The 24210-nt window shown below is 32.8% G+C and overlaps 4 protein-coding genes across 4 annotated transcripts; 3 read left to right on the top strand and 1 right to left on the bottom strand.

Annotated features, from left to right (window-relative positions):
- Positions 1 to 7252: 7252 nt before the first annotated feature.
- On the top strand, positions 7253 to 9208 carry LOC123672247 (spectrin alpha chain, non-erythrocytic 1-like). The gene has a single exon (XM_045606278.1). The coding sequence runs from the start codon at positions 7253 to 7255 to the stop codon at positions 9206 to 9208; it is 1956 nt and encodes a 651-aa protein (XP_045462234.1).
- Positions 9209 to 16290: 7082 nt separating this feature from the next.
- Positions 16291 to 18186, top strand: LOC123678196 (phenylalanine--tRNA ligase beta subunit). Its single transcript, XM_045615090.1, has one exon. The coding sequence runs from the start codon at positions 16372 to 16374 to the stop codon at positions 18142 to 18144; it is 1773 nt and encodes a 590-aa protein (XP_045471046.1). The 5' UTR covers positions 16291 to 16371; the 3' UTR covers positions 18145 to 18186.
- Positions 18187 to 18706: 520 nt separating this feature from the next.
- Positions 18707 to 19696, bottom strand: LOC123678203 (ribonuclease P protein subunit rpr2-like). Its single transcript, XM_045615102.1, has 3 exons — positions 19512 to 19696; positions 19339 to 19439; positions 18707 to 19288 (listed from the first exon to the last, which is right to left on the bottom strand). Exons 1-3 carry the CDS (start codon positions 19572 to 19574, stop codon positions 19078 to 19080), a joined length of 375 nt encoding a protein of 124 aa, XP_045471058.1. The 5' UTR covers positions 19575 to 19696; the 3' UTR covers positions 18707 to 19077.
- A 1768-nt stretch (positions 19697 to 21464) lies between these two features.
- LOC123678189 (complex I assembly factor ACAD9, mitochondrial) lies at positions 21465 to 23626 on the top strand. Its single transcript, XM_045615079.1, has one exon. The coding sequence runs from the start codon at positions 21556 to 21558 to the stop codon at positions 23461 to 23463; it is 1908 nt and encodes a 635-aa protein (XP_045471035.1). The 5' UTR covers positions 21465 to 21555; the 3' UTR covers positions 23464 to 23626.
- The last annotated feature ends 584 nt before the right edge of the window (positions 23627 to 24210 follow it).

Below are 24210 nucleotides of genomic sequence, written 5' to 3'. Positions count from 1 at the left end.
ACACGCTGAGCTTTTATATGCCGGCCCAAATAGGAAGGAGGAGGGGAATTCCGTGGGTTTCATTCATGGAATACCCGATGCAGACAAGCTTGAAAATGTACTACGCGCTATTCCGCTTAGTCACAGCAGGGTAATCTTCGGAAGGAATTCCAGAAATTTGATCCGAAAGACCACGCTACTACGAAATGAGAACAAGGACATCGATATCATTCTGGGGATGCACCATGCACGTTTATCTAATGCATTTCAACGTGTTGAATATTTGAATGAATACGAAGTGCATCCACCTATAATGGAATTCGAATGGAAGAGATATTTGGGAAATGTTTATAAAAAATCCTTATCGGAATACTGATCGATTGGATTAATATTTTCGAAATTATTAATTGTATGAGAGTCGATTTTTGAATGACAAGATTATGTAATTCTAAACTGATTTCAATGAAATTTGTTATGATTATTCTATTTGGATTGTAGATAGTCTCAAACGATTTTGAGCTTTGCGAAATATCGGAAACTCTTGAAAATCATTAAAGTATTTCCCGAGTATTTACGAATGAAATCATACTGAACATATTTAAATATAGTTAAATCGACTATATTCATAGTTTTTGGGAAATAACGTGTGAACACTTTTCTGATTAAAATAGTGGTAAATTAAAAGCAAATTCATAAGTTCAGATAAAAAACATCAATAATAAAAAAGGGTTAAATAATGTGTGATATACTATATTTTTTACATAAAAGTGAATATTAATACAGGGTGATTCAAAATTTGAGGCAAAAAATTAGGGAACGTTCACAGGCTAATATTCTTGATCGTAATTTATGAACCGTTCACCACACAATTCATTTTTAAAGAAAATTCTCCATAAGTATATACTGCTATGGTTTTTTTCGGAATTAATAGTGAAATAGAGATATGACTAGGAAAAAACTTATTGATAACTTCCAAATTCAAAATTAAAATACAAAAGATTCATAGGTAATTTTTCTAAATCGGTCATAAATTCAAAATTAAAATTATATATCGTCAAAGTTGAAATTTTTTTGTAATATAATTTAGAATTCAGTTTAGTGTCAAACTTTGATTAAGTATTGAAAAAAAATTGATTCAAGGAAATTCCAAAATTTAAGTGACAGCAGTTTGATAGATAAGGCATAGACAATAGTTTCATAGATATGAAGAGAGATGATCGAAAGACCGAAAGCAAGATTAGGATTAAGATGCATCTTAATTAGGATCGATGATTGCTGGGGAACAGGAGAAGAGAAATGTCAGAATAAAAAAATTTGGAGAACTTGGAAATGTCTAAAATCAAAAAATTTTCATCCAAGAGATAATACAGAAGAGAATATAAATCGTTAATAGAAGAGAAACAAACAAAAAACTGAACTGAATAAAAACTAATTAATGGAAAATATAATTTCATCGAGAAGAAGAAATTAAGATTGACTGAGTTGGAACAGGGTGGATTTGATAGTAGAGCGGAATTGAGTTAGAAGAATTAATAAGAAAGCTGAAAGGAATTTTAATATTAGATGAGTAATTTCAAGTTGTTATACAGGGTGTGGCGTAATTAATGGATAATCCTGTACTGGCGAATAGGGGAGGTCATGGCCGACCAGAAAATGTAAAGTTATGTTCAGTAAAAATATCATAGTTTTCGAGATATCGGACAATTTCATTTTTTTCTAAAAAGTGCACCTTTACTCACTAATTTCAATGCTGTGATCACAAATCTTGTTATTTCTTTGGGCATTGTTTTTTATTTTACTCTCAAATAGCTGTACTAAGAGATAAACATAAATAGGTACAATTTCTTTGTCACCACGATCTGCTGATCTAAATCCATTAGATTTTATTGTATTGGGGATGTCTCAAAGAGAAGGTATATGACAAGCCGATAAATTCAGTTGAAGAATTACGCACACGCATTAACGAAGCAACTCGAAATATTAATCAAGCCAGATATGCGCGACGAATCAAACGATCTTTTATTAGAATATGTTGGTTGGTTAGTTGTTCTATTAAAAAAATTAATAATTCTGAATTTTTGAATTCAAAAATCTTATTTTTATTTCTCGGTTGTGACTAGAATCCACTCCAATTTTCAAAACTTGAAGGAAATAATAATTAATCAACATAAAAAGAAGTGAAAGAAATCATATCAATTGGCACTCAACGTGGGGCTAGATAGTCACTAAATTATTAATTATTAATGGAAAGAATTGAATAAAAAATTTAGAAAAATATTGAGAAGCTTGATGAACAAGACATTAAGGAAGAAATCAGAAGATAAGAGGCAAAAAGGGAAATTAAAACAGAAGAACAAAATGAAATAATTAATCATGATAAAGGCAAGATACTCAGGAAGAATTTGAAATGATTCTCAACAGAAATGTTGGATAATTTAATGAAAAAGTCGAGAATTGTGATAAAATAGTAGAAAACGAAATAATGAACATTGACGCTAAAAATTCAGAGAAAAAATCAATACCTGGAAGAAAAACAAGAAGAAGACCGAAATGCATTACAAGAAATATTAGAACAAAATGAAAGTGAATACACCGGCAAGATAAATGTAAATATGGAAAAGTCACCAAAATAAATCGAAATCCAAAGCATATTCATTCCAAAAATAGATATTAATAATAATGTCTTTATTTTGCATCAAGAATTGAAAGTATTACAACAACAAAAAAATCACCATGCAAGATGCAAAAATGGCGGAGTCCAGATGAGCAACTCCAAGTGTAGCTCCCTGATCTACTCAACCAAAACTATTGAAATTAAAATTAATTCTCAATGTAGAAAATAAACACATGCCAAAAAAACGATTTAAGAAAACAAAAACCACTGTAGAGACACATAAGTGAGAAAAAAGAAAAAGGAGAAAAAAGTATTTTTATTTATTTTCTTTTATTGAATATTATTTCATCGAGATGAAGAAATTGAGGTTGACTGAGTTGGGACAGGATGGATTTGATAGTAGAGCAGAATTGAGTTAGAAGAATAAATAAGATAGCTGAAAGGAATTTGAATATTAGATAAGTAATTTTAAGTTGTTATATCGGGTGTCCCAAGGTGAGTGGCCTATTAGATTATTATGGAAACTATTGATGGTAAAGATTTCAAATTTTGTGGATAGATATTTGGCCATGTAAGGTACATTTTTCAAATAATTTCACATTTCCAGTGTTGCCGGATGTACGACAATTTGGCAACAACTTTGTTATTTTGAATGGGACATCCGGTATTTCTATTTTTTTTATGATACTCCATAAAATATTAAATCTATTCACTCTTACTTTTAAATCCCTATCTTCAACGGTTTTTGAGTTATTAATTATTTTTCGAAATTTTAGATCAAATTGGCGTATTACGAAAATGACTCTAGTTCGCTCAATATTTGAGATTTAAGTCAGGAATTTTGCAAGTCGTTAGATATTGATCTGATCTGTGTCACTGCTTTTGAATTATGGTTGTCAATAATACAGGACGGACCAAAAAAATCATCATTTGCCAAGTTACAAAATAGTAAAAAAGTCTGTGTAAGTGAATAGAAAAATTATAGAATGTGTTGTACTGATTCCAAAAATTGAAAAATATACTAGGTGTCTAATTTGAAAAAATAAACTTTTTCACAATTTTGTAACTTGGCAAATGATGATTTTTTTTGGTCCGTCCTGTATTATTGACAACCATAATTCAAAAGCAGTGACACAGATCAGATCAATATCCAAGGACTTGCAAAATTTCTGACTTAAATCTCAAATATTGAGCGAACTAGAGGCATTTTCGTAATACGCCAATTTGATATAAAATTTCGAAAAATAATTAATAACTCAAAAACCGTTAAAGATAGGGATGGAAAAGTAAGAGTGAATAGATTTAATATTTTATGGAGTATCATAAAAAAAATAGAAATACCGGATGTCCCATTCAAAATATCAAAGTTGTTGCCAAATTGTCGTACATCCGGCAACACTGGAAATGTGAAATTATTTTAAAAATGTACCTTAACTGGCCAAATATCTATCCACAAAATTTGAAATCTTTACCATCAATAGTTTCCATAATAATCTAATAGGCCACTCACCTTGGGACACCCGATATATTACTTTGTTTGATAATTGAAATTAAAGAAGATAGTTAGGTTAGATAGATTAGTTAGGTTGGTTGTTCTGTTGAAAAAAAAATTCAATTCTATATTTTTTAATTGAAAATCTTTTTTTTTATTTTCCGATTAGGACTAGAATCAACTCCAATTTCCAAAACAAAAGGAAATAATAATAAATCACTATAAAAAAATAGATTTCAGTGGAAGAAATCATATCAATTGGCTCTCAACGTGGGGCTAGATAGTCACTAAATTATTAATTTGATTTCCAATTTGATTAAAATTCACATCCGATATAAATCATTTCAATTTTGTTTTTTTAAGTGATAAAAAGGCTTATTACTGAATTAAAACACAAAATTCAAATAAAAAGATAAAAATCACTGCTCTTTGTTGATAATTGAATAAATAAAGAAGAAGAGTAGAAGAAATGGATATAATAATCAAATTTCCATTTCATCATCAGATTCAGATGCAGAAAGCGAATCGAATTATTAGAACATTTCAACACAAAAACGCAAGAAAAATAAATCTTTCTATACTTATTGAAAAAGCGAAAAAACAGAAATGGATAATCATGCACTGCCTCGATACATTTCTCTTCCATTCTTGTTTAGTTCTCTCTTCAATTTGGAAAGAATTTGAAAGTAATATAGGAAGTCTGTTGCACTTTTGAATTTTCGAAATCAGTCAATAAGCCTTCCAAAGTTATATTCTCTTTTTCAAATATAAATATTGAACGAATTTCATATTATTTTGAATTCTGTTTAGAAAGCATAAATTTCCCTGAAAGATCTTTTCCTCAAAATTTACACATTTATCACATTATTTATTTTAATTTGATTAACATTAACTAATTGCATATCAAAATGCGTTTTAGGTCAACACATATCAATTAATTGAAAGGAACAGAAAAGTAATTTCATTTTTTCGTCTACCCTATTTTTGAGTCTCGGTATTACAAACAACCACAAAAGGGTTCAAGGCCACTTCTCGTGAAAGGTCATACTTGCATCGATCGGGGTTAAATTCCAGAAAGCATGATCAAGAAGCAAGGCGATAAAAAACACTATCTTCTAACGAACCATCTGTTTGAGAAACCGATCGATTTTCAAGGGTGTCCTATTCCTAGAACTGTTGTAGATTTTGAATTCTCCGGATAAATTATAGTTAGTATTCTACGCGGAAATCCACTCACAACGCTGCTAAACGACTTTTCGGAATTTTCGATAGCGAAAATATTGAAGAAAAATCCTTTTTCAAGACTTTTGTATCTTGTATTGTGATAGGTAATCTTTCATCTATCGTACCATAGTATAAGGAATGGAATTTCCTTATACTATGATCGTACGTTGTGTCTTGTGGATGTGAAAATCTATTACTTACGCATTGTTCATCGGCATCGAAGAAATCCAGGAATAAATCAAGATACCTACAGCGTAAGTAGCTGTTTTATTCAATTAAAAAAACTCAAAAAAACCCGGTGTAATATAATTATATTTATATTGAAAAATTCCAATGTTCTTCATTTAATAGAATTTGATTTTTTATTGGAAGTAGAATGTTCTGTATTATCGTCGGAACAGGTGATGTTTTTCGGTTGGTGGGGGAAGGGGTTTATGAAGGAGGTTATGTTATTATTGATACTTTTTCATCAGGGGCGCAAAAAATTCTTTGCTTCAGGCGCCAAAATTGCTCGTGCCGGCCCTGATTTGTATACAAGGTAGAACAATAATTCATTGAGCACTAAAATGAATTCGAGAAAAGTACCTACTTATTTGATATCAGGAGCCAATTGAGCGCCAATTGCGCTATTGGAGACCATAAATCTGTATATAGCCACATACAGAATGAGTATGCGTGAAAAATATACTGCTAGTCTCATGAAATGTGAAGTATTTGAAAATTATTCATTTTAGCCAACACACAAAAAATGAACACTATCAACTTACAAGCAAAAAAAAAAAAGAATATGCCATTTAAAAAAATGGACTTATTGACATTTCCAAAGGTTTATTTTTGAAAAATTGCAGTGTCTTCAGACTACCTGTAGAGTAATCCGTAAATAATATGCAGAAGGCTTGAAAACTTTTCGGGAATTCTTAAAAAAAATAATTCGTACAATTATCTCGATCGGTTTTTAAGATATAATCTTTAGTTTAAATCATTATATGCATGAAATTTTTCGAAAAAAGTGCCCTACATCAAAAAGTGCCAAAGACTAATGATGACAAGTGGGATATTTTGAAATCAGAATTTCATGGATATTATGCGCTGAGTGCTTTCGATTCTGTCAAAATTTGAATCATTCTCCTAGCCCAAAATTTACAAGAGTTATTATCGAGCACTATTGTAACGAATTCGTTAGCCCTACGCCACTGCCTCTTTCTAGAAGGTACCGGAAGCACCGAGAGCTGGATAGAAAGATCAAGACGCTTCTAGAGAGAGATGCGAGCGGTATATAACCAATCGAAGCCGCAGAGCAGGGCAGTGCGATAGAAGCGGCGGTCAGTGCCGTACACTCAATTAGATATAAGTTGTAAATAAATTAATGTAGTAGTGAAAATAAATTAGTGTATTAGTTGAAATAAATCATCTGTAAATAGTTATTCATAGTTGTGTACCTGAAATAAATTAGTGTTAGCCAGAAGTACCGATTTAATTAACCGAAAAACGGTACAATTGGTGTCAGGTGTGGGGTTCGCGTGTGTTTTCGAACCGAGAGTTAATTAAATCGTGAATATTTCTGTGGATATTTTTGTGGACATTATCGTGGACATTTTTTTTTAGTGGACATTCTCGTGGGCATTTTTGTGGAAATTCTCGTGGAAATTTCTGAGGACAGTAGTGCGAATATTTTTGTGACCATATTTTTGAATGCCATTTACGAGAATCGCAGTCAAGGAAAATGGATCAGACAACCTTGGATTTCTGTAAGCAAGCTTTTGAACAACTGACCAAGCAAGTGCTGGACTTTAAAACAGAAATAAAGGAAAGCATCAAATCGTTGAAAAGTGAAATGGAGGATAATTTTAACACGAAAAGGTTAAGGGAATACTAGGAATGAGGTTGAATCGAAGAAACTGGAGGATCATGAAAGGAACCAGAATAATCAGGAAGTGTCAAAAATGATGGATGCTACACCAGATAGAAGAAAAGAACGTTTGCAAATGACGGAAGCCAGAAGACTGAAACTGAAAGAATACAGGGCCTTTCAGGAATTCCTGAAGAATGTTTGCAGCGTGGAGATCTGGTTGAAACAAAAGCTTCAGATAGTGGCAGATGAGAGCTATAGGGAACCTCATAACCTGGAAAGAGAAATCCAGAAGCATTCTACATTTGAGGCAGAGGTTATGGACAGCAATGAAAGAGTGCAAAGCGTAATAAACGAGGGACAAGTGTTACTACATTCGAATCACTATGCCAAAGATGAAATAGTCATAAGGCTGGAAGAAATCAAAGAGGATTGGAAGAGACTGATGGAACTCAAGCAGATCAAACGGGAAAAGCTGAACGAGGCATATCAAGCACTGCTCTTCAGGAGGTCCGTCGAAGAGTTTGAGGTTTGGCTAGGTGAAATTGAGATTCAAGTTAGTAACGATTTCGGAAACGATTTGGCTTCAGACAACAACATCCTAAGATGTCAACCCGCTTTGGAAAATGACTACCGACAGCACCTAGAGAACTACGAGAGCATCAACGAGATAGATGAGGAGGTACAGTGGTTGAGCGACAGGAAATCGCTGGCAGCGTCTTTGGACCTGGGTATCAGTCTTACCGTGGTCCAGAGCTTACAGAAAAAGTATCGGACGCTGGAGGTCGAGCTGAACTCGAGGGAACACATCGTGAAAAGTTTGATGGATAGGGCGGTCAACATGATGAGATCCGGTCATGAGTTCTCCAATGATATTAGTGAGAAGGTGAAGGAATTGGAGAATCGATTTGTGATAGTGAGGGATATGGCCAGTCGGAAGATGTTGAGGTTGCAAGATGCCCTGGAATCGGAAAAGTTTTACGAGGAGAGTTCAGAAGCTGAGGCCTGGATTGATGACAAGGTGTTGGCTCTGGCAACAAGTGAGGTTGGTAGAGATGAGATTTCCATTCAGATGTTGCATGGAGAGCTGAGTATAATAACTGCTGAAGTTGAAGCTTACAAGGAAACGATCGATAAATTATCCCAGAGATGTTGCCATATTGTGGGAAGAGAGCACTACGATTCAGATAACATCAAGAAAAGAGAGGAAGAAATAGTGCACCAGTTCAAGAAGTTACGTCAGCTAGTAGTTCAGAGGGAAGTTTCTCTCTCTGAAGCCTTCCAATATTTCGGGTTCCTCCAAGAGTGCACCAAGCTACAAGAATGGATCAAGGACCAGATGACCAATTCCAAAATTGAAAAGCATGGAGTTGATGTCGAGCATGTGGAACTTCTAATTCATGCCTTCGACACTTTTTACGCTAGTTTAATGAATAGCGAGGCAAGGCTCCAACCATGTTTAATCAGTGGAAATGCTCTGATAGAAGCTGAATGCAGATATAGCGCCAAGATCCGGGAGAAAATGATTGAGGTCCAGACTCAATGGAAGGATCTCTTGGAGCTGGTAAACGGTCTGAATGAACTCTTGGTCGGAGCAAAACAGGTGCATATGTTCGATAGAAGAGCTGAAGAAATAATCTCTTGGATAAGCGAGAAAGAGGTTGACTTATGCTACGATACCAATAGTCAAGACTCGGAAAGTAATCAAGATTTGCTCAGAAAACCTCAGACTTTCGAAGGCGAGTTGGAAGTGATCGAGGACAAGGCGAACTTTAGAGAGCAAGAGGCCAAGAAACTTGTCGAGGAATTCCCAGAAACCAATGAGCACATTGACAGCAAGAGGGAAGATACGCTGGAAGCTTACAAATATCTTGCTGTGTGCGCAGAGAGGAAGAAATATAACTTGCAGCAATTGGAACCATCCCAGGTTTATATTGACCAAGACATTGCCGAGAAGATCAAAATCCTGAAGCTTGGAAGAAGCGAAAGGATATCTGCGATCATAACCTGGACGTTCAGTTATTCAAGAAGGAGGTGTCCGTATTCGTGAATTGGCTGATAACGAGGGACGACGCTCTCAAGGAAGAGAAACTGGAAGATCTGATCGGGAGGTATTGCGACTTTGAAGAGAGAAGACTGTTAGGTGCTATTTCTGTGAACAAGGAAATTGCAGAAACGGAGAATCCTGTAGTTTTAGCCACCGTGCCGGATATGTTCAGGGACTGAACATCCTAGGAAGGGGGAAGTGTAACGAATTCGTTAGCCCTACGCCACTGCCTCTTTCTAGAAGGTACCGGAATCACCGAGAGCTGGATAGAAAGATCAAGACGCTTCTAGAGAGAGATGCGAGCGGTATATAACCAATCGAAGCCGCAGAGCAGGGCAGTGCGATAGAAGCGGCGGTCAGTGCCGTACACTCAATTAGATATAAGTTGTAAATAAATTAATGTAGTAGTGAAAATAAATTAGTGTATTAGTTGAAATAAATCATCTGTAAATAGTTATTCATAGTTGTGTACCTGAAATAAATTAGTGTTAGCCAGAAGTACCGATTTAATTAACCGAAAAACGGTACACTATTAACTCACCCTGCATAAAATGTAATTTATTAAGTAATTGTTTCAGTTAATTCATCTAGGCTTATTTTTCTTTTTTTTTAATTGAAATATCGGCATCGACTGCTTGGTCATCAGCTCTAGGCTTATAAGTCGTCAGATATACTTTGTTGGTTTAGATCTGTAAAGCTTAATACTCACTTCCTAAGTAAGTGCTATCTTGAGTTTCTTGTGTGACTCGGTGCATTTTGGTCGAAGTCGTAAGCCTTACTTGTAAGGGGGTTCGCATGAGTTTTTGCTTTGTTGAATTTCTTCACACTGAGTTTTATTATTCATCTTCAGATGGTTTTTGTAGGTCTTCATGTATCCGTATCCGTATACGTTTCTTTTGAGGATTGCATTCTGCACTACTTAAAGTTGTAGGTTACGACCAGTCGAATAGTGGACTTTCAGAGATGAAGCCTCCTAGCGAATATTACGATGTATCCGTGGAAATCTTAGCACTTTCGAAAGAAGAGAATAGCCCTGTTCTTCTCAGGGTTCGCAAACTGGCAAGAAGGGGGTATTGTCAGCAAAAAGGAGGTCTCAATCATTTACCGCATGTAGGATACATACAGGGTGTATCATTCTCGATGAAAAAGATAAAGTTAGTAATGTGTATATGAATTTGTTAACTTCTTATGGCTACGAAAACCATATGAATCAACCAACCAGAGTAACGGAGTCATCTTCCACATTAATTGACCATATTTTTGTGAAATGTAAAAATGATCTGAAAAATCAACTTTTATTAAAACCTTTTATTTTCGAATACGCTTTAACTGATCATTTCCCTATAGGACTAGAGATTGATTTTAATAAAAACATAAAACTTTCAAAAAGTATTAAAATAAACGGGACGAAAATCGACATAAAAAAGCTAAATAATAAGCTATCAAAAGAAAGCTGGCAAAATGTTTATGACATTAAAACAGTAGAGGAGAGTTATCTTTGCTTTAAAAATATATTAGTAAATCATATGAACAACTGTGAGAAAACCTTCGTTATAAATAGTAAAAACAGGAAACTGAAACCCTGGATAACCCTCGGAATAATAAACTCTATTCGGAAAAGAGACAAAATGAAATCGGAATTAAATAAACTCTACTCTGATCAAAAGAAATCTGAATACATAAATTATAGGAATAGCCTCAAGAAAATTGTGAAACAAGTGAAGAATGAATACTATAAAACCAAAATCAATAATTCTAAACATGATCCAAAAAAAATTTGGAGTTTAATCAATGAAGCAGTGAATATTACCAAAACAAAACAGAAAATTAGTAGCATCAAAAACGAAGACAATCAAGTAATTACTCAACCGGTGAACATCGCCAATACTTTCAATAATTATTTCACTAGCATAGGAAACCGAATGCAGTCAAATGTAGCGCCAACTGAAAAAAAAATACAAAAATAAATTTAACACACACAGTTCACTTTTTCTAAAACCCGTAACCCCCCAAGAACTAATTCAGGAAATTTCAAAGTTAAAAAACGATTCAGCACCTGGGGAGGACGGCATTAACAATAAAATTATCAAGAGTGTGCATGTTCATCTAATTAAGCCTTTAACCTACCTAATCAATTTATGCTTTGAGAAAAACGAAATACCCTCGGATTGGAAGACCTCGGTTGTAATACCCATATATAAGTCTGGTGACAAACAGAAAATGGACAACTATAGACCGATTTCTCTTATCAATAATTTCACCAAACTTTTTGAAAAGTGTTTGAAAACACGAATTATAGAATTTTTAGAAAATAACAAATTACTCAATAAACATCAATATGGTTTCAGAAATAACCTCAGTACAGAGGATGCAGTTTTTAACTTAATAAATGAAATTAATAGCAACCTCAACTCCGACGGGAAGACCTTGGCAGTTTTTATTGACTTAGCAAAAGCCTTCGATACAATTCCTCATGAACAATTGTTATACAGAATGGAGTGTATAGGCATTAGAGGGACTACAAATTTACTTCTCAAAAATTATTTGACAAACCGAACCCAAAAAGTTAAAATCGAGGATTATTACAGCAAACCAGAAAAAATTTCAATTGGTATACCACAGGGAACGGTTTTGGGACCTCTCTTGTTTCTCATATATATAAATGAAATAGGAAGAATTTTGGATAGAGCTGTCGTAATTTCCTATGCGGATGACACTGTTGTTGTCTTTAGTGGTTCGAGTTGGGATGTTGTTTTCAGGATGGCGGAGGAGGAGCTTAAAGAACTGTATAGTTGGCTAAATTATAGTCTCCTAAGTTTGAACCTGAAAAAGACAAAGTATATCGCTTTTTCTGTCTCCGATGTTGGTAGGCCGCTTACTATGGTTTTAAAAATTCATAACGAATACTGTGTCGAACATGTTAACTGTCAATGCGAAATAATAAAAAATGTAGAAAATATTAAATATCTAGGTGTTATTGTCGATAATCATTTGAGATGGAACGAACACGCCTATTACATCAATAAAAAAATAAGAAACTTGATTTATCGGTTCTATCAACTGAGGGAGATTTTAAATACTAAAATGATAAGAATTGTTTATATATCATTGGTCGAATCTATACTGAGATATTGTTTGATAGTTTGGGGGGGTTGCTTCAGGAACGCTCTGAATAATGTCTTCGTCACTCAAAATTATGTTCTCAAAGTTATATATAAAAAAAAACGGACATATTCCACAGAGTCTCTATACAAAGAAGCAAATATTCTTCCCCTGAGAGCGCTTTTCATCCACAGCTGCCTCATCTATCTACCAAAAATTAGATTTATGCTTCCGGACTACACTGTAGATTATAATCTAAGAATAGGGTCATTGCGAACTAGACTATATACCAAAGCTCATACTCAGAGATTCGTAACTTACTTTGCTCCAAAATTTTTCAATAGACTTCCTCCTACCATAAAATCAACAGTAAATAACAAGAGAAACTTTAATGTAATAACGAAGAAATATATTCAGGAACACTATGGGACGTTTCTTGACTTATTATAAATTAAGATGGTGAGATGTTCATGTGAATTTCTCAGTGATTTTTTTCATGAGATTTCCTCCCGTGAATGCTTTTCCCGCTGGCCGCCGGCTGGGTCGCCTTTGGCTCTTCTTTTCTCCACAGCTCCATTTCTCTTTTGCGTTCAACAGTTAAAGGTTGGGCAGAGGTTTCGCAACACGGACCTGGAATTTACTTCCTGGTTTAGCGCGAAACAGCTGTCATTCATATTTTTTTTTGTTTTGAATTTATGTATGTGAATTTTAGTTGTAATTTTTGTTATGATTATGATGAATAAAGATTGATTTGATTTGATTTGATCATTTAAAAGTGTCCACCTTCAATAACTCAACAACGAATCAGTATTTGAGAAAACACTCAGACAGGCCGATTTTTGATGATAGAGGGACATGATCTGGGATACAAAGCTTGTTTCTACTACAGTGACTTTATATACTACAGTGACGACAACTCCGGCAATCCGCCATTAAAGAGTAACAGGAAATAATGGACTAAAACATTAAGCGGTGTTTCAAGATTCAGATTATCGAATGCGCTTGCGCGAATCACACCGTTCGCACAGTCTGCACTGTTCCGCGTTCGGTAAATATTAACCGGTTACACCGGTGCTCAACCTTTCACACCGTCTAGGTAGGCAGAGAAAAGGGTGCGAACTGTGGTCCAAAGATTACAATAATATTAACATAAAAATGAAGAAAAGAAGTACGCCAAATTCTGTGGGATAGGAATTTTTGATTCGAGAGGTTATATTGAACACAAATAAGTTTTATATTCAGGACAATGCAAATGAAAATCGGAGGCTTCCCAATAAGAAATAAATTTATATTTATAGAGGAGACTCAACCGGCATTCCAAATATTACAATTGATGCCTTTTTTGATTATATTAAATTTCTCTTGAAATCCGGAAGATCGTATTAAGCTTTGAAACTAAAAATTAGAAATTGAGGATTGGTTTGAAAATAGGTATATGCATTGGTTGTCTCTGAGCATCATGCACGAATCTGAGAAAAAAAACAATAATTATGAATTATAAGCTTATTTTGCAAAATCTCTTTATATATTTAGAGTTTTCCCTTATGTTTGTATATGTTGAAGGCTATTAAGGAACGAATATTTTCATTAAAAATAAAGGTTTATTTTAGAAAGTACATAATCGTATCTCAGCAAAGAAATCTTTCATCCATGTTCAAGGAATGCATTATAAAATTCCTTTTACTCTCTTCTAATTGGTTCCCTGATTGGTTTTGCATATTTTCGATTACTAAAAAATTCATCAACAATATCCTCAGGATTATCTCGTTTCAACTCTTTCCAGGTGAACCCATTATGTAAAATACATCCTGATATCACGACGATACAAATTAGATCTATTCTAAACGTCTCCAATAATTTCAATCGACGGAATTGTCTTTTTTCTTTTCATAGAACACATTCAAAAATTCTTCGATATCAGCTCCGTTAGCTCCGTCATCGTTTGGCATAACACGCACGCACCTCTTGCACCGTTGTCACGTGATCTATCAACCCTTCGGACCTTACACCGCACCTTCCGCACAGGTGTAGATTTGCCGAACGCAGTATTACACCGCACGCTCTGCACCGGTGTAGAATTACCGAACCATAGAGTAAGTATATACATACTTGTTCTATGTACCGAACGCAATGAGTATACCGAGATATATTTAGTATTCTGTGATGCCGAGTATAGGCAAATCAACATAAGCGCTACGCCACCTGGTGACAATCAGAGTAACTGAAAATGTTGACATAGTTCTTGCATTCTGCTTTGTGTTTGTGTGATATTCTACTAATATTTAAATTTTTAAATCATTTTGATGGTTATGAGACTTTCGAATCACTATTGTTCAGTTCCTCGGTGTTCTTCCTGGGAAAAACAAAGTTCAAATATCAATTTCCATACTTTTCCTCAAACTGGAAATTGGGGAGTAAAGTGTTGATAGATCGACAAAAAGCTTGGCAACTGAAACTCAAAATCGGTAAACCAGTGACAAGAAATTCAAAAGTATATTCCCTGCATTTTATCGAGGTAAGCACGGATTATACATTAAATTTTAGGTTATATTTATGGGGATAATAATAATAATCGTTTACAGATTCCAGTTCTACACAAAGAAAGTTTTTGAAAAAGACTGATGTGCCTTCCAGAAATCTTCCTTATGGATCTACTACCACAAAGGAAGAACCTGAATGTTCTATTAGTAGATCTGAAAGATTGAGACAAAGAAGTATCAACAAAGAAAATTTGTTGTTGAAGAATTCTCTTGTGAAGAAATCAAACCTGCTGTACAAACTCCTTCCAAAATTGAAGTCGAAGCTGCATAAGGTCTATTACAGCCTGATTAAAATGGGTCTAAAATTTTCAAGGATTTTGAAGTGCAAGTGAATACACCTTAAGTGTCTTCTTTGTGTGACCTGATAACAACAGATAGTGCTCAACAGTTTTACTGGTTTACAATCTGTTTACTGTGATCAGAGATTACATCGTTCAACAATCAGCGTATTGTCTTAGTACTAACAAAATTGAAATGTGATCTTACATATCGTCGGCTAAGAGTGTAAATCTGCTATGTCCATAATGAAAAATTTTACAGGAGACCGAAAAAACCGTACAGTAAGTGTTATAATAATAATAATAAGAAAGTTTATTCATAAAAATACATTCAATAGAGTTTACTGAATACGGTTTTTTTGGTCTCCTGTAAAATTGTTCATTATGGACATAGCAGATTTACACTCTTAGCCGACGATATGTGATATTATCTCTTTTTTTTGGCATTTCAGAAGAATTGTGCCAAAGATACATTTATGAAATGCTTCCCATTTTGAGTAGAGTTCTGAGTTGTGTTATAACATTTCCAGATTTCTGAAAAAAAATTATTTATAATAGATAATCAAAAAATCATGCTGAATTTTTTATTTTGAAGTCTTCAAAATTAAGGTACCTTTACACAATATTGGAAAAATTCCTTAGAAATATTAGAACATGTACTATGAAATTCCATATATTTTTTTCAAGGCATACTGATGATAGTTCTCTATCACATCTTAATTATTTCAGAATAGTGGTATAATATGCCGAATAAATTTTCAAAATAAATTACTGAATGAAATAAATGCATTTCATAAGTGAATTATTTTCAATTGAATTTTCATTAGTCAACCCATAATATAATTGGATAAATAAAAATTAAAAAGCATAGTTATATATAAATTTATTTTATTTATTTTTAGAAACATCTTATGTAAATTGAGTTATCTCTTAATAAATAAATAAAAAATAGACATGTAACTTTCAGTAGTATCCCTAAAACTATTCAATACATTAGCATTTGTAATACTTTGTTGGGATTGTAATAATTGAAGGGTAACGTGGAATGATCAATTTGGACAATGTCAACAGTTATAGTTCTACGTCTGCTCACCTTGGCACTGCATTCTTATTTTCAGATGCCTATGGCCATAAGATTAGTTTGTCTATGATGTGGAACATCTTTAGCTTGTTCTGTGAATCTGTGCTATAACCTTAAATAATTTTCTGTTTTCTACGATAGGAGAAAAGAAATCGAAGTACTGAAATGCCGACGATAGGTATTAAAAGGGAACTTTTATTCAAAGCACTCGGTGCAGAATATACCGATGATGAATTTGCAAAACTTTGTTTCCAATTTGGATTGGAACTTGATGAAGTTACGACTGAAAAACGCATAGCTGGCAAGGAACTTGCTAAGATCAGCACTACCATCGATGAATCTGAAGAAATTATTTATAAGATTGATATTCCTGCTAATCGTTATGACTTATTGTGTCTGGAAGGATTAGTTTTAGGTCTCAAAATATTTCATGGACAAATAAAACCCCCTGTATTTAAAGCAATGAAACCCGCAGAAGGAAATTTTATTCAAATGAAAGTTTTGCCCAATACTGCGAAGATAAGACCATATGTTGTGGCTGCAGTTTTAAGAGATTTATACTTCACCAAAGACAGTTATGATAGTTTTATTGATTTACAAGACAAACTCCATCAAAATATATGCCGTAAACGTTCTTTGGTATCTATTGGAACTCATGATTTAGATACCTTGGAACCTCCTTTTGTATATGATGCTAAACCTCCTAAAGATATCAAATTTGTTCCATTAAATCATGATAAGGAATTAAATGGTAATGATATTATGGAATTATATTCCTCCCATGTTCAACTTAAGCAATATTTGCATATTATACGAGATAGTCCACTCTACCCTGTCATAACTGATAAAAAAGGAATCGTCTTGAGTTTACCACCCATTATAAATGGAAATCACTCAAAGATAACTTTGAATACAAAAAATGTTTTCATAGAAGTGACTGCAACCGATTTAACCAAAGCAAACATTGTGTTGGATACATTGGTCTGTATGTTCAGCCAATATTGTAAAAATAAGTATTCATCCGAATCCTGTGAAGTAATTTATCCTGATGGTGCAAGCCACCTCTATCCACAACTTGTTTATCGAAAAGAAAATGTTCTAGTGGAAAAGGTGAATAATATAATTGGCATTGATGAAACAGGCAAAAGTATAGAACATCTTTTATCTAAAATGTCTCTTACTTCAACTTTAAAATGTGACTTTGAATTGGAGGTTGAAATTCCACCTACAAGACATGATGTAATCCATCCATGTGACATTTATGAAGATGTTGCTATTGCTTATGGTTATAATAATATTGAGAGGGCTCTACCTAAAACTAATACTATAGCCAATCAGTTGCCAATTAATAAATTATCAGACTTACTGCGAAATGTTATAGCTCAGGCTGGTTTTACTGAAGCTTTAACATTTTCCCTTTGTTCTGAAGAAGATATATCAACAAAATTGGGATATAATTATGTTACAGCTGTACATATTTCCAATCCTAAAACTCTAGAGTTTCAAGTTTGTAGAACTACACTCTTACCTGGTATTTTGAAAACCATTGCAGCAAATAAGAAAATGCCATTACCACTGAAAATTTTTGAAGTTTCTGATGTTGTTTTAAAAGATGAAAAAGCTGAAGTTGGAGCAAAAAATGAAAGGAGATTGTGTGCAGTTAACTGTAACAAAAATGCTGGATTTGAAGTTGTGCATGGATTACTTGATAGAATAATGTTAGTTTTGGAAATACCTAGGGGAACAAATGATTCGAAGAAAGGTTATTATCTGAAGAAATCTGATGATCCAGCATTTTTTCCTGGGCGTTCTGCTGAAATTTTTTGGAATGGAAAATCTATTGGAAAGATTGGTGTCCTTCATCCCGATGTTTTACTGAAGTTTGATTTGGTAAATCCTTGTTCAGCAATTGAAATAGAAATAGAATCATTCTTATAAATTATTTTACTTGAACAATAAATCCTTTTAACTATATGAAAAGCCCATGCATTTATTCTAATATTCATAAAATATCTTGAATACAATTGATAAATTTATTCAGGAACCTGGATATCAGTGAATAGAAAAAAAATTTTCTTTTTCTCACTTTACAACAACCGAAAAGGGATGTAATTTATGATTGCGGAATAGTCTATACTGCTTAACAACAAATATGTATATATAATCAAATATCGAATTATCACCAAATGGTCCAGACTCCAGAACAACAAATAATGAATAAGAATGCTAAAATGTACAGTTCAAACAACTTTGGTTTGTATCAAGAAACAAACTCCAGAACAATCAAGATAGCCCTATTGTCATTGCCACTAATTAAAGAATTTGCTGTTCAGATTACACTAATTCAGACACAGCATTATATATTCCAGCTCTCTTTTGACCAAGGGGTTTCAAACATATTGACAGGTTTGTGTTCTTGTGAAATCTTCACTTGTTACTTAATGTTTAAACTAAAAATATTATACAAGGTTGTTTTTACAGGACAAATGATAAAGCAAAATGACTTAAACAAATATTTTTTTATTAAAGTGGATTTTAATTATTATCAGACAATATTGCCAAATGACATTACATAATTAAAAAATACTTTTCCAACCACTTCTAGGTAATAAAAAATTTAAGAAGTTCGTTTCAATTCTCCAATCAAGATTTTATTTAATTATAACAATATAAATAAATCCACATGGCCATAATGACAATAGCCCAAATGTTAAAGGCTTTCATGAGTTGAGTCAACAATATGTAATGATATCAACTTTTCCCACAAATATGGATATCATCCATACTTTCTTTTCTTAAACTGCATTTGCATTAAATACATCTTGTCAAATATAATCTCATAAATTACAAACGAAATGTAATTATAACAAATCAATTGTTTTCATAATTTAATACTTCAACTATACTTTCTTCATTCTGGCTCCAAACTGGATTTTCATTTCTAGATGGAAATACTTTGAGATTCTGGCATGTACAACAGGACCATTTCACAATTTTCTTTTTAATTCTGACTTTACAGTTAACACCTGGTAATAATATCGATTTGCAACCTTTGCAAATTCTTCTCTTTATGTCTACATCACTGTAAAACTAGATATTTAGTATGCGAAATAAATGTTATTATATACTCACATTCGCTGAACAGTTTTCTTCGAAACTTGGATCATAAGGTTTGAACAACTTTTGGAGAGAGCACTGTTGGTAGAGTTGCTTGCCATGAGTTCATTTGCAATCTGAAAATACATCTGTTAATAATAATCTATTTTGAAGAACCTAAAGAGTATATATTAGTAAAACATATTTACTTGATACAGATAATTCATTCTCTCCAAACTCTCTTTTGCTTGACACTTTTTTGGTTTGCTCATGTTGGCTTACAAGTTTTACAACGTGAAATCCTTGGAGACGTCTTTGCGACTTGAACAGGGCCCACCGTAGTACCACAGATTCAGATTACTAGTTAGTCTGTGGTAGTAGAGAGATTATAATAACCAGTGTTGCCACCTCAACTTCAACAGAATAAGCTAGTGTAGCGTTCAAAAAATGCTAGAAATATGCTAATTTTTTTTTAAATATGCTGAAAAAAAGGCTAGATATTTTCACTGTTTTTTTTTCCTACATTTATGAATTAGTATATATCAGTTAACTTGAATTTCACAAATTTGGAGGTCATATAGGATATAACCTGTTTATCTATGGTTTGCAGGACCAGCATCACAGAATAGATAGTCCCGCGTTCCGAAATTCCTGGCAGTACTGTCCAAAAAAATTCCCACTGTTTGAGTTCACTAAATCCCCCATAAATTGAAGACATTTCCATTCAACTTTGGTGTTGACTATAGACATATATTTATAATAAACAAACTAAATAAAAATAATTTCAAAATTGAAATATGGATTCAGATTCAGATCGTGAAATATCATTTATTGGCAACAATTTATGTACAATATTATCAAGGATAAAATAAGGGAAAATTGGATCAGAACACTACAAAAGTGGGGTAGAAATAAGGGAAGAACATACACTCACATGCGTAATCGGGATAAAAAATGTACAATTGATAAGCCATATAAACTATTAAAAAATAATTTGACAAGAAAACACATTACAACTATGATGAGATTACGATCAGGACATTGTTTGACACCAGAACATTTATATACGATCAAAATCAATTCCTCACCCAATTGTGAATGCGGTAAAGTTGGATCGTTGGTGCATGTATTTTTTGAATGTAACCTGAATGTACACAATATTAATACACTATACACAAAACTCGAAAAGTTTGAGATTCAAAGGCCCATTAATATTTATGAAGTAATCTTTACAGATAGCATTGATATAGTTCAAATATTGAATGAATTTTTGGAATGTTCAGATATTAAAATATAAGCAATATTTGTAAAATAGGTAAAATAGAAATTTAAAATGGATTCAACAGATTGATGAAAGATATAGAAGAATCTTGTTTATACAGTAGATACCTACTAACATTGGATGTTTGATCCCTCATATGAAAATAACCCAACCTTATCCTTTATTCTCTCTGGGTTTTTGAGGGTGGGAAAGTCAAAGAAAATAAGAAATCAATCAAACACAGAGTAAGCTACCAATCTGGGTACATGCTAAATGCGAACCCATTAAATCACCAATAAGTGATTTGAGAAGAAGAAGAAGAAAAATTTATAATTTATGTTGACTTTGTGGCCTCAAAAGCAGAGAACATTACTTGAAAATTGAAATTCCCGATTTTTCTATGATCACCGTCGAGATTTTGCAATGTTGACAAACATATCTCATGTTTAGCTAAATATCGATAATAATCTAGCGGTAGAAATTATAAACATCGGTTAATACTAAAGATTGATTATGGAAACGATGTTTTTTTTTGAATGGTGTAATTGGCTTTTCGTTTTTGAAAATATGCTAAATAATATGCTATATGCTAAACGCCAAAACTTAAAGCTAAACATGTCTGAAATATGCCAAATTTAGCATAAAAAATGCCAAGTTGGCACCACTGATAATAACTACTAGAAATAAGGGGCACAGAACCATAGATACACAAAATATTAAATAGTAACCATAGAATATATATTTTTGAAGCATAGATTCATATGATTATATCTATGCGTGATACCCACAGAATATATTTATTGCGTTCGGAAATTCCACACCGGGCACCGGCGCAGAGCGTGCAGTGTAAGGTGTGAACCACAGAACACTAAATATATATCATGTCTATGTTGGCAAATATTTGTGTTCTGTGGTGGCGAAAACCACAGAAACTAACCTTATAACGTTAAATTTTATTATAACAACATTATTAAAATATATTCATCATTAAAATGTATCAATTTTGCTTCACATCTAGAATAATAAATACCAGAGTTTTGAATGTTTCATTTAGGAAATTGTCAACTGTTTCTGTTGGAAAAGTGGCAGAAAAAATTTCAATCAATGGCAATAATGCTGATCTAGAGAGCCTTTCCACAATCGTAACCAAAAATAGAGTTAAGCAGCCTCAAAGAGAACCTTTCGTGAAAAATTTATTTTTAGGTAAACTTGACACAGAAATCCTTGCATATCCTGAATTGAACAAAAATGACGTTGATCAATTAGAAGATATTATCAGTTTGTTACAAAAGTTCTCAAATCATCAAGATGATCCGAAAGATTTTAAAGAAGCGTTATGCAAACTAAAAATGAGAAGATGTTTAGGATTACAATGTTCTCTAGATATTGGTGGAAGAGAATTGAATCAAAGTGAAAAATGTCGTTTCAATGAAATATTACTGAACAGTAGTTATAGATATAATATTTTGAATAATGAGTTAGGTATAGATCTTTTATCTAAGTTTGGAACAGATGAACAAAAAACTAAATATTTAGAGAAATTAATCAATGGAGAAATATCCTCAACTATGAGTATAGCCCATAATTCTATTGGGTCTGATGAAATTACATCCAATATTGCTAGAGCTCATATTACAGAATCTTTTGATTCATATGTTTTGAAGGGAAAGAAGAAATATGTTATTAATGGAGACACTGCAGATATATTTATAATCTTCATGAAAACTGGAGGTACTGACAGGAAATTCCTTGAAGGAAATGAATTTTCAGCTTTTATTATAGATAAATCTATGCCTGGAGTTATTCTTGAGAAAATTGATGTGAATAATGCAAATTTAAAAGGAACATGCAATATAATTTTCAAGGATGTATTAATACCTAAAGAAAATATACTAGGTGCTGATGGAATGGGTGTAGATTTATTATCAAAAGTTCTACCTGAATATCACCTCAATATGAGTATCATAAATCTCAATATTATGAAGAAACTAGTTAATTCTCTTTCACAGGATTTACTGAACAATTCAGCTCCAGGTGAAGAAGTATACCAAACAGAAGCTGTGACTTCAATAGTAAGTGAAATTCTGTCTTATGTTTATATGGTAGAAAGTATGATATATTTAACATCTGGACTTATGAGCACTTATGAAAATCAGGATTGTGAAATTGAATCTTTAATCACCAGTATATTTTCAACAGAGTTAGCTGTAAAGTCAACTGTACTAGGTATGAGTTTAGTTGGTACACCCTTCATTAATTCTGGACATTTTTGTCAAAAATTACATGAGGAAGCAATAATACAATATACTTCTTATGAAAATGAAAATATGACAAAACTTTTGATTGGATTATTAGGGATACAATATTCAGGTAAAAACCTAGGAGAAACTGTAAAAAAACTAAGAAATCCTATGATGTTTGGAAACTTTATTCTAAAGAGGTTATGGCACTTTAGAAAACAAAGTTCAGACAATCCAAAATTGACTTTAGAATTGAAAAATTATCTCCATCCATCATGTCAAGAATCTGCAAATGAGATTGAATATTGTGTGCTTAGATTACAGTATGCTACTGAATCCCTTCTTGGCCAATATGGAATAGAAGTTTTAAATTGCCATAATCATTTGAGGAGATTGTCGGAATCTGTGATGCACATATATGCAATGATTTCTTCTTTAAGTAGAGCTTCACGATCCTATTGCATTGGTTTAGAAAATAGTGATGCAGAAATGATATTAGCAAATGTAGTTTGCCGAAATTCTCACAAACATGTAAGGTCTACTTTAAATGATGCCATAGAACAATGTTTGATCATGGATGATCCTTTAAAACATTTATCAAATAATTTATACAGTAAAAAAAGTTATTATTTTGCTCATCCCTTAAGTAGAATTTTTTGATAAATTATTGATTAAGATTGAAAACCTTTGTATGATTCCTTTTGTGCAATGTAGTTGGATACAGAATTCATTCTTATGGATTTGAATTGGTTGCACATTCAAATTGGCAATGTTGTTTCTGCAAATTGTATGAAGCATTGAAATAAAAAGAATTTTTGTTTTATATCGATTTTCTATGAAATAAAAAAAATCCTGTTTCCCTTATTTTCATAACATATATTTTGTGCAGGGTGGCCAAATTCCATTATTCAACACTTCAACTAAAAGAAGAAATTTTCTTCATTAGTCTTATTTTTAGAAATTCATTATTCAATAATATATTACATACCGAGAGGAGAAGTGATCTATTGCTCTACTTCGTTATTTCGTTGTTCCTCTGAAAAATTCAATAGAATCAAGCGGATTACAAAAAATGATTTCACTTTTTTCTCGATTATGATCGCAGATGCGTAAAATTTACAGGAGACAAAAAATCTATGAACAAAATAAAGAGTTCATTTCATATGTTAAAATCCACCAGCGAAGTTCTTCAAAAAAGATTCTGGGGCAGTATTAAGTTCTTTAGACGTTTTGGTTGTTTGAGCTATGTACTAAATCCTCTAGTTAAAGGAAAGTTTGAAGATAGAAGTATTGAGGGATTTTTAGTAGGTTGTGGAAGTACATCTTATTATATTATAGATCCTCAAACGGGAAAAGTACATAACTCAAAACATGTTAGGTTCATTGAATCTAAAACATACGGTAGTA

Source organism: Harmonia axyridis, chromosome 1 (assembly GCF_914767665.1).
Source record: "Harmonia axyridis chromosome 1, icHarAxyr1.1, whole genome shotgun sequence".
NCBI lineage: Eukaryota > Metazoa > Arthropoda > Insecta > Coleoptera > Coccinellidae > Harmonia > Harmonia axyridis.
The sequence above is the reverse complement of the archived record's forward strand: the minus strand, read 5'-3'. Positions and strand labels throughout refer to the sequence as shown.

Excerpts from the sequence above, each read along its gene's own strand:
- LOC123678196 (XM_045615090.1), top strand. The coding sequence starts at position 16,372 with ATGCCGACGATAGGTATTAAAAGGGAACTTTTATTCAAAGCACTCGGT.
- LOC123672247 (XM_045606278.1), top strand. The coding sequence starts at position 7,253 with ATGATGGATGCTACACCAGATAGAAGAAAAGAACGTTTGCAAATGACG.
- LOC123678203 (XM_045615102.1), bottom strand. The coding sequence starts at position 19,574 with ATGAGCAAACCAAAAAAGTGTCAAGCAAAAGAGAGTTTGGAGAGAATG. Across the intron at positions 19,440-19,511 it reads GAATGAATTATCTGTATCAA|ATTGCAAATGAACTCATGGC; the intron begins GTAAATATGTTT and ends ATGTATTTTCAG. Across the intron at positions 19,289-19,338 it reads AAGAAAACTGTTCAGCGAAT|TGATGTAGACATAAAGAGAA; the intron begins GTGAGTATATAA and ends CTAGTTTTACAG.
- LOC123678189 (XM_045615079.1), top strand. The coding sequence starts at position 21,556 with ATGTATCAATTTTGCTTCACATCTAGAATAATAAATACCAGAGTTTTG.